This window comes from Equus asinus, chromosome 20 (assembly GCF_041296235.1).
Source record: "Equus asinus isolate D_3611 breed Donkey chromosome 20, EquAss-T2T_v2, whole genome shotgun sequence".
In the NCBI taxonomy this organism is placed as follows: Eukaryota; Metazoa; Chordata; class Mammalia; order Perissodactyla; family Equidae; genus Equus; species Equus asinus.
This window is the reverse complement of record NC_091809.1, coordinates 73,649,525-73,662,128: the sequence shown is the minus strand read 5'-3', so window position 1 is coordinate 73,662,128 and position 12,604 is coordinate 73,649,525. Positions and strand designations below refer to the sequence as shown.

General features: G+C 38.1%; 1 protein-coding gene across 13 annotated transcripts in view; it reads right to left on the bottom strand.

The window, feature by feature from the left end:
• The window catches only part of SYTL2 (synaptotagmin like 2), a 109,776-nt gene that overhangs the window by 26,728 nt on the left and 70,444 nt on the right, over positions 1-12,604 (bottom strand). For 7 of the 13 annotated variants that reach the window (XM_070490484.1, XM_070490487.1, XM_070490485.1 and 4 more), the window contains exons 6-8: positions 11,728-11,842; positions 6,801-7,604; positions 3,405-3,473 (exon numbers count right to left, since the gene is read on the bottom strand). In XM_070490484.1, coding sequence (XP_070346585.1) covers positions 3,405-3,473; positions 6,801-7,604; positions 11,728-11,842 — 988 coding nt within the window. Of the gene's footprint in view, positions 1-1,052; positions 3,474-6,800; positions 7,605-11,727; positions 11,843-12,604 lie in introns of those variants that run through there. The other 6 variants (XM_070490482.1, XM_070490481.1, XM_070490483.1 and 3 more) reach the window with 3 other exon arrangements.

The following is a 12,604-nucleotide window of genomic DNA, read 5'->3' as shown; positions in this document are numbered from 1 at the left end:
GTCTCCTCTCATCACTTTATCACATTGGTTGACTTGAGATTTGAAAACATTACTCTTAAGCTTCATTTCAGAGGCCTCTGAAGCTGCCCAGTAAAAATGGGGTACTGTCTCCAAGAACCTGGCCTGCTCTGACTGTGAAGACTCCGTCCCAGGAATTTCCTCCTCCACTGACACCTGGAACTGATAAGGAATTTCAGATGTTTCTTTAAGGAGTTTCTCAAAACCAACATCAAAAGCACTCTCAGTTATTGATGGAGCCCCAGAGTTTTTTACTGTTTCTTTTATTTCCTCAGGATGGAATTCAGGAGCAACTTGCCTGGGCACCTCAGTACTGCCTATTAACTTTGATGGAGAAAGAGTCCCTGTATCATTTTCACATTTTGAGGAAGGGGTTTCAATTGTTTCCTTCAGTAGTTTTTCTAAGCCAGCACTGAATTCAAGGAGCTCTGATTTAGATGGAATAATTGTTTTCCTCACAATTTCTACCACTTCCTGAGGTAACTCTTTGCCATACTGAGCAACAGTCGGACCGGAGCTAAGGGTTTGCTCTGATGGAGACATCTGGGCAGCTAAATATGATCCAACTGCATGAGTTTTATCAGGAACTACATTGAAGGAATAAAAATCCTTGCTGTTTGGAACTATGATGTCCATTGTAGCCCATGGTGAAATAACTCCCAGAGAATTTTTAGGGCTACCTCCTGCCTGTACTCCTTCAGGAAATTCTGCTTTTACTTCTCCAGGAACTACTTCCCTCCCAACTGGATAACTCAACCAAGCTTCTCTAAGTAGCTTCTGTAATACAGCATTTACATCATTCAACACACGTTTGAGTGGAAGAATGACTTTTTCTACAGTCTCTGAAATTTCCCTTTGAGAAGGTAGTGCCTCATCCTGGGGAGCAAGATGAGCATCCCAGGAAGAAGGCATATCTTGGGGAGTGTTGGCCACATCCCCAAACGAATCCTTACTGTGAAGATAGGATGGTTGATCCAATGGGTGAAAACCTGTAGGCATCTGAAACAAGCTCTCCATGTTTAGCTGGCACTCACCACTTTCAGCTTTCTGGGGGAGAGCCGTATTTCCCAAAGTTTCTTCCTCTCTCTGATAGGCTGATGTGTGGTAACTCTGTTCTATCTCTTTTTCAAAAACTCTACTCTCTTCAGGCTCAGAATTGAACCTAGTGGTAACAGATTCCAACATGGTTTGCATGGGAGAGGATGAAGTTCCAGTTGCTTCCTTCAAGAGTTTGTCTAGACTAGCAGTCAAAGTGTTTGGATTGACCTTTGGAGGAGCTACTGTTTTGTCTACATGCTCATTAATGATCTCCTTAGGTGCTTTAGCTTCTTCCTCAGTATTGGCAAAATCTGTTTTTCGAGGCCATGTCATATTTTCAGAGACACTTGGTTCAAGCACTCGTTTTCCATGAACTTTTCCACCAGAAGGTTGGATTGCTGGTGTCGAAGCTTCTGCAAGCAGCTTCTGTAAGCTGTCATTAAAAGTGTCTTTGTAGTCTTTAGACAAAACAGTTGTTTTCACTATAGATTCTTGAATCTCTTGGTCTGAGTAATCCTTTTCTTTCTTGAACACTGGAGTAATGAACCATTCCATATTCTTTTCCACGTTTTCCTTTGATGACTCATTTCCTGGCGACTGATGACTGGACTTTCTGGGTGGTCTCAATGGAAACGTGGTTTCATCTGGTAACACCTGGAGTGTGCACTTTGAATTTAATTTCTCTACTTCCTCTATTGCCAGAACTTTTTTTTGGCTTAGGAGTGCCTCTATTTCATGGGTATTTTTCCCTGATGATTTAATGTCACTGAATTCTTTGTGTTTCTGGCTATTAAAAGACACAGAATTTTTTTGGCTTGTTGTCGTAGGATTCTTCTCAACATTATCCTGACTGTTTGGATTGGCTCCTAAGTCCCAAAACTTTCTCAAATTCTCAAATTGAGAGTGATTATAAACCTGTTCTGTATTGGGTTCACCTGTTCTTTCTTTTAGGGACATAACTTCAAAGCTGAGATTTGATTCACCAATTAGAGATCTGTCTTCCTCCAAAGGAGTATGTCTTTCACTCCCAACATTTGCAGGATGTTGCAGGGCCGGTAAGGTAATGTCCCTTTCATAATGCAAACTGTCTGCCACTGGCAATCTTTTTATAGGTTCGCTTTTCTTATTGTGAAACAGAGACGCTTTGCTTGATTGGTCAGCTGAGGGGTAATTTTTGGATGGACCTGATATTTGGGGCCTGGTCTCTTTAGATTTATTTGAGGAATAAAAACTGGAGAGATGGGCTGCTTGGCCATCCTCTTCTAGGACCACTCGTTTGGCAGTGACTTGATTATATTCACTCTGGCCCATAGATAAACTGTCCATGGACTTCATAGGCTGATATGCTTTAGCAGAAGGTTGTTCCTGACTGCATGAAGATGTGGGTTCTTTATGAGTCAACTTAGCAGCAGCTTTCTCACCTTCCCAAAAGGATATTCTTTCACTCACTCTTTTGTATTTCTCTCTTTGCACTTGGTTCTTGGGAACCTCACCAGCTTCTTGTAGCTGGACCTCCAGTTTCTTCCAAGGAGACGTGTTATTGGCAGCCCCAGGTGGTGACTCAATATTCTCTGACTCTAAAGAAGCTTTGGGGATGTAAGTATTCCCTCCTTGGCTCTCTGTCTCTGCCTTCGAGTTGTCTTTCAAACTTGGTTCTTCGACAATGGTTGAAGAATCAAAATTCACTTCTGAGTTTCCTTTATTTTTTTCATAAGCACAAAGCTTAGGCTCTTCTTCTCCCTCACTGCCAACATCCTTAACATTGCATAGAACTTGGTCTTCTCCATCAGATCCTTTGAGAGCACCGTAGGAATAGCTACTGGTTGGGGGAAGTACCCCACTTCTTTCTGCTGTGTTTTTTGAACCTTGGCTATAGTCCAGAGCTTTGCTTCCTTGATTTGGACCATATATTTCAAATGGCTGCAATATGCCTGGACCTTCTTTGCCTTGTTGGGACAAATTAATAGATTTTGGTTTTAGATTCACATTGTTATCTTGGCAATTTCCAGAAGACAGCATATTTCCCTTTACCTGGAACGTTGAATCAGATCCCATAGGTGTCAATTCAACTTCAGCAGATAATAGAGCCTTTGACCCATTTTCTTTTAGACCAGTGTCATCTGTCACCAAGGCAGTAGCAATCTGTGATTTTGAGTCTGTTTTTCCTTTGGGCTCTATGTCTTGGGGATGTTGGAGAGATGACTTATTGTCATCTGCATAAGAACTTCGGTTAAACCAGTCTAGGACTTTAGATATGGAATCATCAGTTGTCTTCCTTATCTCAGTGGCATTTAGACCAGAGCGTGATGACGTCTTAGCTTTTAGGGCTTTGAGGAGAGGGGGCTTACCTTGCTGATGGTCTCGAGAACTGCGATCTGGCACCTGAAATGGCTCAGGCTCAACATGAGACAGTTCATCTGCAACATAGAAATGCTTTTCTAAATAAGAAAAGAGAATGCTTAAAGAATTATCATTTAACCACTCACATTATCTTTTAAAAAGACACTTTGTATTTATACTTTCCACACCACTAGCTGTTTATATCAACATTTGGGGGGGGGTAATAATGTAAATCTTCCTAATTAAGATATTCTGCCAAAGATGCCCTATCACAGTAAAGGAAGGTAAATGTAGACTCCCGCAAGTGAGGAGTGTAGACCAAACTGGGAAATTTCTTTGAAGTCTCTGGTTTATTTAAAAAATTCATGTGAATTTTGCATTCTGATCCATGTTACCTTTTAACTACTGTGCTACTGGGTCGGCCCCCCATGTTACCTTTTAAATATCAATTTTCTCCTATTCTCAAATCTTTGCATAAAGATGATACTCCAGGAAGATACACGATGTTGATTTTACGACTCCACCCCTCCACTGGTACACTCATAAACCCTAGAGGGGACTTATACCCAAGATATAAGTTAGACTTAGGGGATTTCAGGAGTTAGAACAACTTTCAAGGAGTATTAAACAAGGAGCTCCCTCCAGAACATTAGAATGGCACAATGAGGATACTGCATTCCTGGGCCTTACTCCTGATGTATTAAACCAGAATCTCTGAAGATGGGGCCCAGGAATCTTTACTAACAGCTATCTCAGTGACTGCTTTGCATACTGGAGTTTGAGGACCATGATATCAAGAGGCTCTTCCTTTATCCCCTATCTATCTTTGACAATTTATGAGTTAGAAGTAGTTTCTGTGAGCCAAATAAACTAAAATGAGGACTGATGGAAAATGTGATCTCTATCAGTTCCCTGATGTCGGCTAACCAAGAGCTAGTAGACTAGAGAAGGATATTTAAGTTCTTTCTAAGCTATCAAGAAAGCAGAGAGAGTCCTTTCAAGGCTTAATCACAGGGCACAGGGTACATTTAGATGAGGAAACTCAGGCATTCTCCCCTTTACTTAAAACTCAGGTGTTTCAGCTTTTCTCCTCTTCCTTATAAAAGCTAAGCCACGCAGCACATTTTGTTGAAAATTATGTGAACTGAATTTTTATGAAGTCAGCTACATTTCAAATGCACTAAAGGACATATTAATAAAATTCTATCTTTAATTTTAATCAATTCTGGCTAAACGCAAAACTACAAATTCTTATACAATAATTGGCATAGTGAATATTGGTTTCCTTCCTTAACTACACATCATACTATTAAATACATGTCAATAATTGTGAAGTTCCTTTGAGAAATCTTTAAGAATTCCGTTTAACAGAAGACTATTTAACGATGAAAAAATGTAGTAATGTTTGTGAAAAAAGAAGTCTGGGCAGTATAAATATAATTTAAAATTATATTCATGCCTGAAAATTATTGAAAGGCTCTTCAATTAAGTGTTAACAATAGTTAATGCTGGGTAATGACATCACAGATGATATCTGTTTTATTCCGTGTGCATTTCTTTTTTTATTTTTTAAATGAAGAGAGTTACTGGGAGCAATGGTGCAAGAGGCCAATTTTACTTCCATCCCCTCATCCCTAGACCCATGTACTTTAGCTATTGAGGTGTAGCACCATTTATCAGCTGTTGGCTCAGTGCATCTGAGCACATTTGATCTTTTCAAATGTTTTACAATGAAAGTTTATTACCTTAAATTAAGAACAGTTATTTCAAAAATTAACACCAGGTAATGTTTTGTTTGCCCTGAGGAATTCTTTTGGGTTTTTTTCCAGTGTGATAATGAGTATGATATTGACTATACTGAAGCTCAGACCTAAAGTCAAACCCTCGTAATTTGCACAGAGTTTACCACTTTTTTGGTCCTTATTTTCTTTTTTATGCTCCATTTTTCACCTGTGTATATTTTTGTGGTAAGCAGAGAAAAAAGCAGGGCACTAAATGAGTAAGCAGAACTACGATATAAGCTCTGAGGCCACAAGGCCTGTTAATCAACATGGGTGTAGCTGATGATGTCTTCCTCCCAAATGCAGAGGTCAGCTGGGATTTAAAAATCAGAAAGCACAAACAAGTAGTTAATACAAAATTTTAAAGATAGCCTGTGAGAAAGCAGGTAGGTACAGTTTGAAAAACAGGAAAGGCTTACCAAATTTTTTCTATGAATTATAATAAAGGAACATATTACCAAAGAAATTTTTTTCACCTTTTGAATAAACATTTAAGTATGTATCATCTAGTTATTTGCTAATGTTTTACTCAAACTTTAGTAATTTCCTTTAATATGAGTTCTTTTATTTCTTGAAGAAGCACCTGCTAATTTTTAATTTTTTAAAAAATATTCTGTTCTCTTCAAGTGATTTAAAATGTCCCAGGGAAGGGGTGGTGAAAATTCTTTGTCCTTTAAGAAGTAAATTGATCTGAGCAAATATGAAACTGTAGGGCTGAGCAAAAGGGATCCAGGGTTAACTTAATATTGACTAATAAGGGAGGGGAGAGCAATGAGTTAGAAACTTGACCGTTGCTACTGTAAATTTTCTCGATTATAAAGAAACTATCATAGGGTTGGATTAAGACTTATTAAAGTGTACATTGTGAAGGGGCAGTGTACACAGAATGATTTTTCCCATTGTTTCTGTTTTTTAAAACATAAGAACTATGAAGTAATCGCATAGGTACGGGAAAGCAGTTTGAGGTATCCCCTGAGAGTTGTAGGATCTTCAAGAGAGGGCTAGTTAGCTAGCTAGCAGGAAAAAGCAGCACTTTCATGGCCTCTCCACTTGCACCAGCTGAAAGAGAAAGTGCCTTCAGAGCTTTTAAAGGCTGAGAACAAATGGCTGGAGGCCCTGGGCAGGCTAAAGTCTGAGGCTTTCGCACGGTAAGTTCTCAAAGTCTAGTTCCCAACCTTCGAGGCTAAGAAAGTGAAGGCTCTCCTGAGATTAAAAGAGAAACACAAGGTTGGTTAAATGGTACTTGATAAATTTGCTTTAGGTGAGTAATAATATATTTACTCTATACAAAGGTATTTAGCATATCTTTAATTCTTTACTCTGCATATATGCCTTGATTTAACTCAAAGACTGTGATTTGTTTAGTTATATCATTGATACAGTTAGATTTTTTAGGATAAAGCATAATGGGCCAGAAACTGTGCTATCCTGCTTCTTTTAGTTACCAGTGATTGAGAAAAACCTCCAAACCCATTAAGAGGTATACACATTCCTCAGTGGCATCTGCCTGAATTTTAGTTGGAATGACTAGGAGGTAAATAGGGCTTGTAGAGGGCTGGCTGGGGTGGCCATTCCAAGCCCACTGGGTCAGTTGTTATACTCTGGTAGTGATAACTCTCTTACCAGCAGGGCTTTTGGACAATTCTGATTCAAGCCTTGATAATTCTGGTGATTTTGCTTTGTGTTCATTGATGGTGGGTGAATTCTCAAGGGACTGTGGTCTTGCAGTTAAAGCTTCTGAGGGATAATTGTGCCCATTAATTGGAAAAGAACCAGCAGTTGTTGGCTGATGTGTTTCATTTTTTGATGCACTTGGGCTTGAGGCTGATTGATGTAAAGGCGAAGCCTTTCTGGATTGGGAAGGCTTAGGCTCATTCCAAAACTCATCTATGTCCCCTGCATCTTTTGTTTCATTCTTCAATCTGTCAGATTCTAAAACACTGAATTCTCCCACTTCCCGGCCTTGGATGAGTCCAGGACTCTGTGGGGGTTCATCCTTCACTGCAGAGAATCTCACATGCTTTAATGGCTCCAGTGAGTTTGAGGAGGAGTCATCTTCTAAAGAATGCTCCTTCTCAGTAATTCTCTCATGGATGGTTAGGCTGGGTGACACAATTTTGCTTTTGGGTTCAAAGTTTTGATGAAAACGAACAGTTTCTGAGTCGGTGCTGCTGGAACTGGAGTTGCGCTTCAGGATTCCTCTTGGAGCCCCTCTTGCATTCAGGGAGTCTGTCCTTTGTCTAGGAAAAGACGGGTTGTCATCTTGCTTTAAATTATGTGATCTGTAGATAATTTTCCTGGCTTTGGGGATTGGAGCTTTGATTTGAGACCCATTCTCAGGGCCTGGAAAAGTCGGCTTCGGTTTCTCTAACTTTTGACTTGAAATATCCAGAGTAGAAGACTTCTCTTTTGACTCTGACACTTCATCTGAGAATTAAAACACATTAGGTGATATTGGGTGATATGATATATATCATTAGGTGATATATATATATATTAGGTGAGAATAACTCTATAATTTAAAACACCTATCATAAACTTAATCTACATTTAGCAAAAGTATTAAAAGATTAAAGGCAATTAAGTATGTAGCATAAGTACAGACCTAATTTAAAAGCTTTTAAAAATTCATCCATGAAAATAACCAAAACAAAAAGTGACAAATGTTGGAGGTTGTGGAGAAAAAGGAACCCTCATACACTGTTGGTGGGAATGCAAACTGGTGCAGCCACTATGGAAAACAGTATGGAGATTTCTCAAAAAATTAAAAATAGAAATACCTTATGACCCAGCCATCCCACTACTGGGTATCTATAAAGAACTTGAAATCAGCAATTCCAAAATTCTCATGCACCCCTATGTTCATTGTAGCATTATTTACAATAACCAAGACATGGAAGCAACCTAAATGCCCATCAACTGATGATTGGATAAAGAAGATATGGTGTATATATATATATATATATACAATGGAATACTACTCAGCCATAAAAAGGACAAAATCATCCCATTCACAACAACATGGATGGAGCTTGGAGGTATTATGTTAAGTGAAATAAGCCAGATAGAGAAAGACGAACTCTGTATGACTGCACTCATAGGTGGAAGTTAAACATAGAGACAAAGAATCGATTGGTGGTTACCAGGGGAAAGGGGGGGTGAGGGAGGGCACAAAGGGTGAAGTGGTGTACCCACAACATGACTAACAATAATGTACAACTGAAATTTCACAAGGTTGTAAACTATCATAATCTTAATAAAAAGTTAAAAAAAATTCATGCATGAACTTCATTGAACTGTACATTTAAGATTACTGTGCTTTTACGTATGTACTTTGTGGATATTTTATACAAAATAAAAATTTTTTTAAAAAGAATTTAAAAAACATCCTTAAGGAGGCCTTGGAAAAACACAGACGTCACTTAAATAATTCACGTAAGAAAATCAGAAAAAGGAATTCAATTTTTTAAAAAGAAAATCTCAATACCTGACAAAAATTAATTCATACCAGGGACACAGGGATGGTTCAACATCCACAAATCAATCAATGTGATACACCACATCAACAAATTGAGGAATAAAAACCACAAGATCATCTCAATAGATGCAGAGAAAGCATTTGACAAGATCCAACAGCCATTTATGATAAAAACTCTGAACAAATGGGGATAGAAGGAAATTACCTCAACACAATAAAGGCCATATATGACAAACCCACAGCCAACATCAGACTCAATGGGCAAAAACTGAGCGCCATCCCCCTGAAAACAGGAATGAGACAAGGACGCCCTCTATCACCACTCTTATTCAACATAATACTGGAGGTTTTGGCCAGAGCAATTAGGCAAGAGAAAGAAATAAAAGGAATCCAAATAGGGAGGGAAGAAGTGAAACTCGTGCTGTTTGCAGACAACGTGATCTTGTATATAGAAAACCCCAAAGAATCCATTGGAAAACTTTTAGAAATAATCAACAACTACAGCAAAGTTGCAGGATATAAAATCAACTTACAGAAATCAGTAGTATTTCTATACTCTAATAACGAACTAACAAGAAAAGAACTCAAGAAGACAATACATTCACAATTGCAACAAAAAGAATAAAATACCTTGAGGTGAATTTAACTAATGAAGTGAAAGACCTATACAACAAAAACTACAAGGCTTTCCTGAAAGAAATGGATGATGACATAAAGAGATGGAAAGACATTCCATGCACATGGATTGGAAGAATAAACACAGTCAAAATGCCCATACTACCTAAAGCAATCTACAGATTCAATGCAATCCCAATCAGAATCCCAATGACATTCTTTACAGAAATAGAACAAAGAATCCTAAAATTCATATGGAGCAACAAAAGACCCCGAATTGCTAAAGCAACCCTGAGAAAAAAGAACAAAGCTGGAGGCATCACAATCTCTGACTTCAAAACATAGTACAAAGCTACAGTAATCAAAATAGCATGGTACTGTACAAAAACAGGTGCACAGATCAATGGAACAGAATTGAAAGCCCAGAAATAAAGCCACATATCTATGGACAGCTAATCTTCGACAAAGGAGCTGAGAGCATACAATGGAAAAAAGAAAGTCTCTTCAACAAATGGTGCTGGGAAAACTGGAAAGCCACATGTAAAAGAATGAAAATTGACCATTCTTTTTCACCATTCACAAAAATAAACTCTAAATGGATCAAAGACCTAAAGGTAAGACCTGAAACCACAAGCTTCTAGAATAGAATACAGGCAGTACACTCTTTGACATCAGTATTAAAAGGATCTTTTCGGACACCATGTCTTCTCAGACAAGGGAAACAATAGAAAGAATAAACAAATGGGACTTCATCAGACTAAAGAGCTTCTTCAAAGCAAGGGAAAACAGCATTGAAACAAAAAAACAACCCACTAACTGGGAAAAAAATATTTGCAAGTCATATATCCAACAAAGGGTTACTCTCCATAATATATAAAGAACTCACACAACTCAACAACAAAAAAATCAAACAACCTGATCAAAAAATGGGCAGGAGACATGAACAGACATTTCTCCAAAGAAGATATATGGATGGCCAATTGGTACATGAAAAGATGTTCATCACCCCTGATCATCAGGGAAATGCAAATCAAAACTACACTAAGACATCACCTTACGCCCATTAGAATGGCAAAAATAACCAAAACAAAAAGTAACAGGTGTTGGAGAGGTTGTGGAGAAAAAGGATCCCTCATACACTGTTGGTGGGAATGCAAACTGGTGCAGCCACTATGGAAAACAGTATGGAGATTTCTCAAAAAATTAAAAATAGAAATACCATATGATCCAGCTGTCCCACTACTGGGTATCTATCCAAAGAGCTTGAAGTCAGCAGTTCCAAAAGTCCCATGCACCCCTATGTTCATCACAGCATTATTTACAATAGCCAAGACATGGAAGCAACCTAAGTGCCCATCAACTGATGATTGGATAAAGAAGATGTGGTATATATATATATATATACAAAGGAATACTACTCAGCTATAAAAAAGAATAAAATCGTCCCATTCACAACATGGATGGACCTTGAGGGAATTATGTTAAGTGAAATAAGCCAGATAGAGAAGGACAATCTCTGTATGACTCCACTCATATGAGGAATTTAAACATGGGGACAAAGAGAACAGATTAGTGGCTACCAGAGGAAAGGGGGCATAGCGGGTGGGCACAAAGGGTAAAGGGGTGCACCTACAACACAACTGACAAACAATAATGTACAACTGAAATTTCACAAGATTGTAAACTATCATAAACTCAATAAAAATTAACTTAAAAAAGTTAAAAAAAAAAAAAAAGTAACATGTTCCGGTGACTTTTTTTCTGCAAAATATTTTACGTTATATAAAGCGTAGCCATGGAGAGGGAAGAATACACTAATATTAAAATAGGATAATTGAAACTCCTAACTGTGCTGTTCAATTGTTAATTTTCTACCCCTTCTCCAATCTTTAATGCTATGGAATCTTCTTAGGGTTGCTTTTGAAGAGACTGAACTGTCTAGAATATCCTCTTAATGGTATGGAAGAGTGCTAAAATTCCGTAAGAGGCAGACTTAAATGAATTAAGCCACAAACCCGATCAAATGTCCTGTGGGACTGGGCTGATAATCACAGATTAGAGGATCAAAACACGGTCAAGGGGCCTTTTTGTCTTGAGAAAATCTCTTTTAATTTTAAATAGAGAACTGTGTCCGCACATGGTAGACATTCAATAAATGCCGTTAAATGAATCACTGAATACCTCAGGTCAAAAAATTTTCCAATTCACTGAGGGGGAACCCAAAGCATGGATGTCACACAACAAGTGTCAGCTCTGAGAGTGGAATGCATGAACTTAGTTTCTAAAATTTCTGCTTCCTTGTCTTAGGCAGGAAACCAAGGGTATAGCAGCATAAGAAAACCATCAGGACTTTTCACTTTCTCTTGAAAGTTATTTTAGTTAAAGGCACTCTGAGAATTTCCCTTAGTCCACAGATAACAAAGATAAAAATATCTAATCCATAAAAATAATATTTACCCTCTTTTGAAGTCTGAAAGAAACCAGCCCTTCCATTTTCTGACTGCTCATTTTTGGTTTGTTGAGATAAGTGATCTTCTGGCAACTTGGAGCTATTAAATGGATTCTTCCTTTGCTGGGGAAAAATGTTGTTTATTAAATTCATTTTAAATGCCATAGCAGCAACTCAGTGTTAGCAAATGCTTATTATCTCCAATATTTGATAGTTTTATCCAGTAAACTCTATCTGGCATGTTTGAAAAATGATTGTCCCGGTTAATCTGGTTAGCGTAAAATTACCATACATGCCATACAAAAAAATAAAACTGTATAAAATATACTCAATTCCAGAGTCCTCCAAAGTCAGACCAGAGCCAGGCATTCAAATCTAAATGTCACATTTTGCAGAGGTGAGAAAACTTGGGTCTGGATATATTAAAGAGCTGGTCAAGGTCACCTGAGACTCTAGTCAGCACAGATTCCCACCCCGGCTCTTTTACTGTGCTAGATTAAAGCTGCACTGAGTTTAACTGTAACTGACCTTTCCTATAAGGATTTAAAAGACACCTATCAAAGCATCCTGAAGTGCTTCATGATCACTATTATGATCAACAATTTTAATGTCAGAAAGGGTATCAGTAAATAGAATTTTTTTCATTACTCTAAGACTGACTATCAATGCTTACTGTCTACAGTGTCATAAATTGGGAATTCCCTCCCACAAACAGACCTCTAATACAGATCCAGGGAGCTATAAACAGGACTGATATGGAAGCAACAAGTCACATTCTACATGCTTAAAAGCAGCAGCCCCCAACAGCTTCAGACTTTTTATTCTCTGTGGCAAGAAATCTGGGTCTTCAGCAATGCAGTAACACGGTATTCATCAACCTTTCCA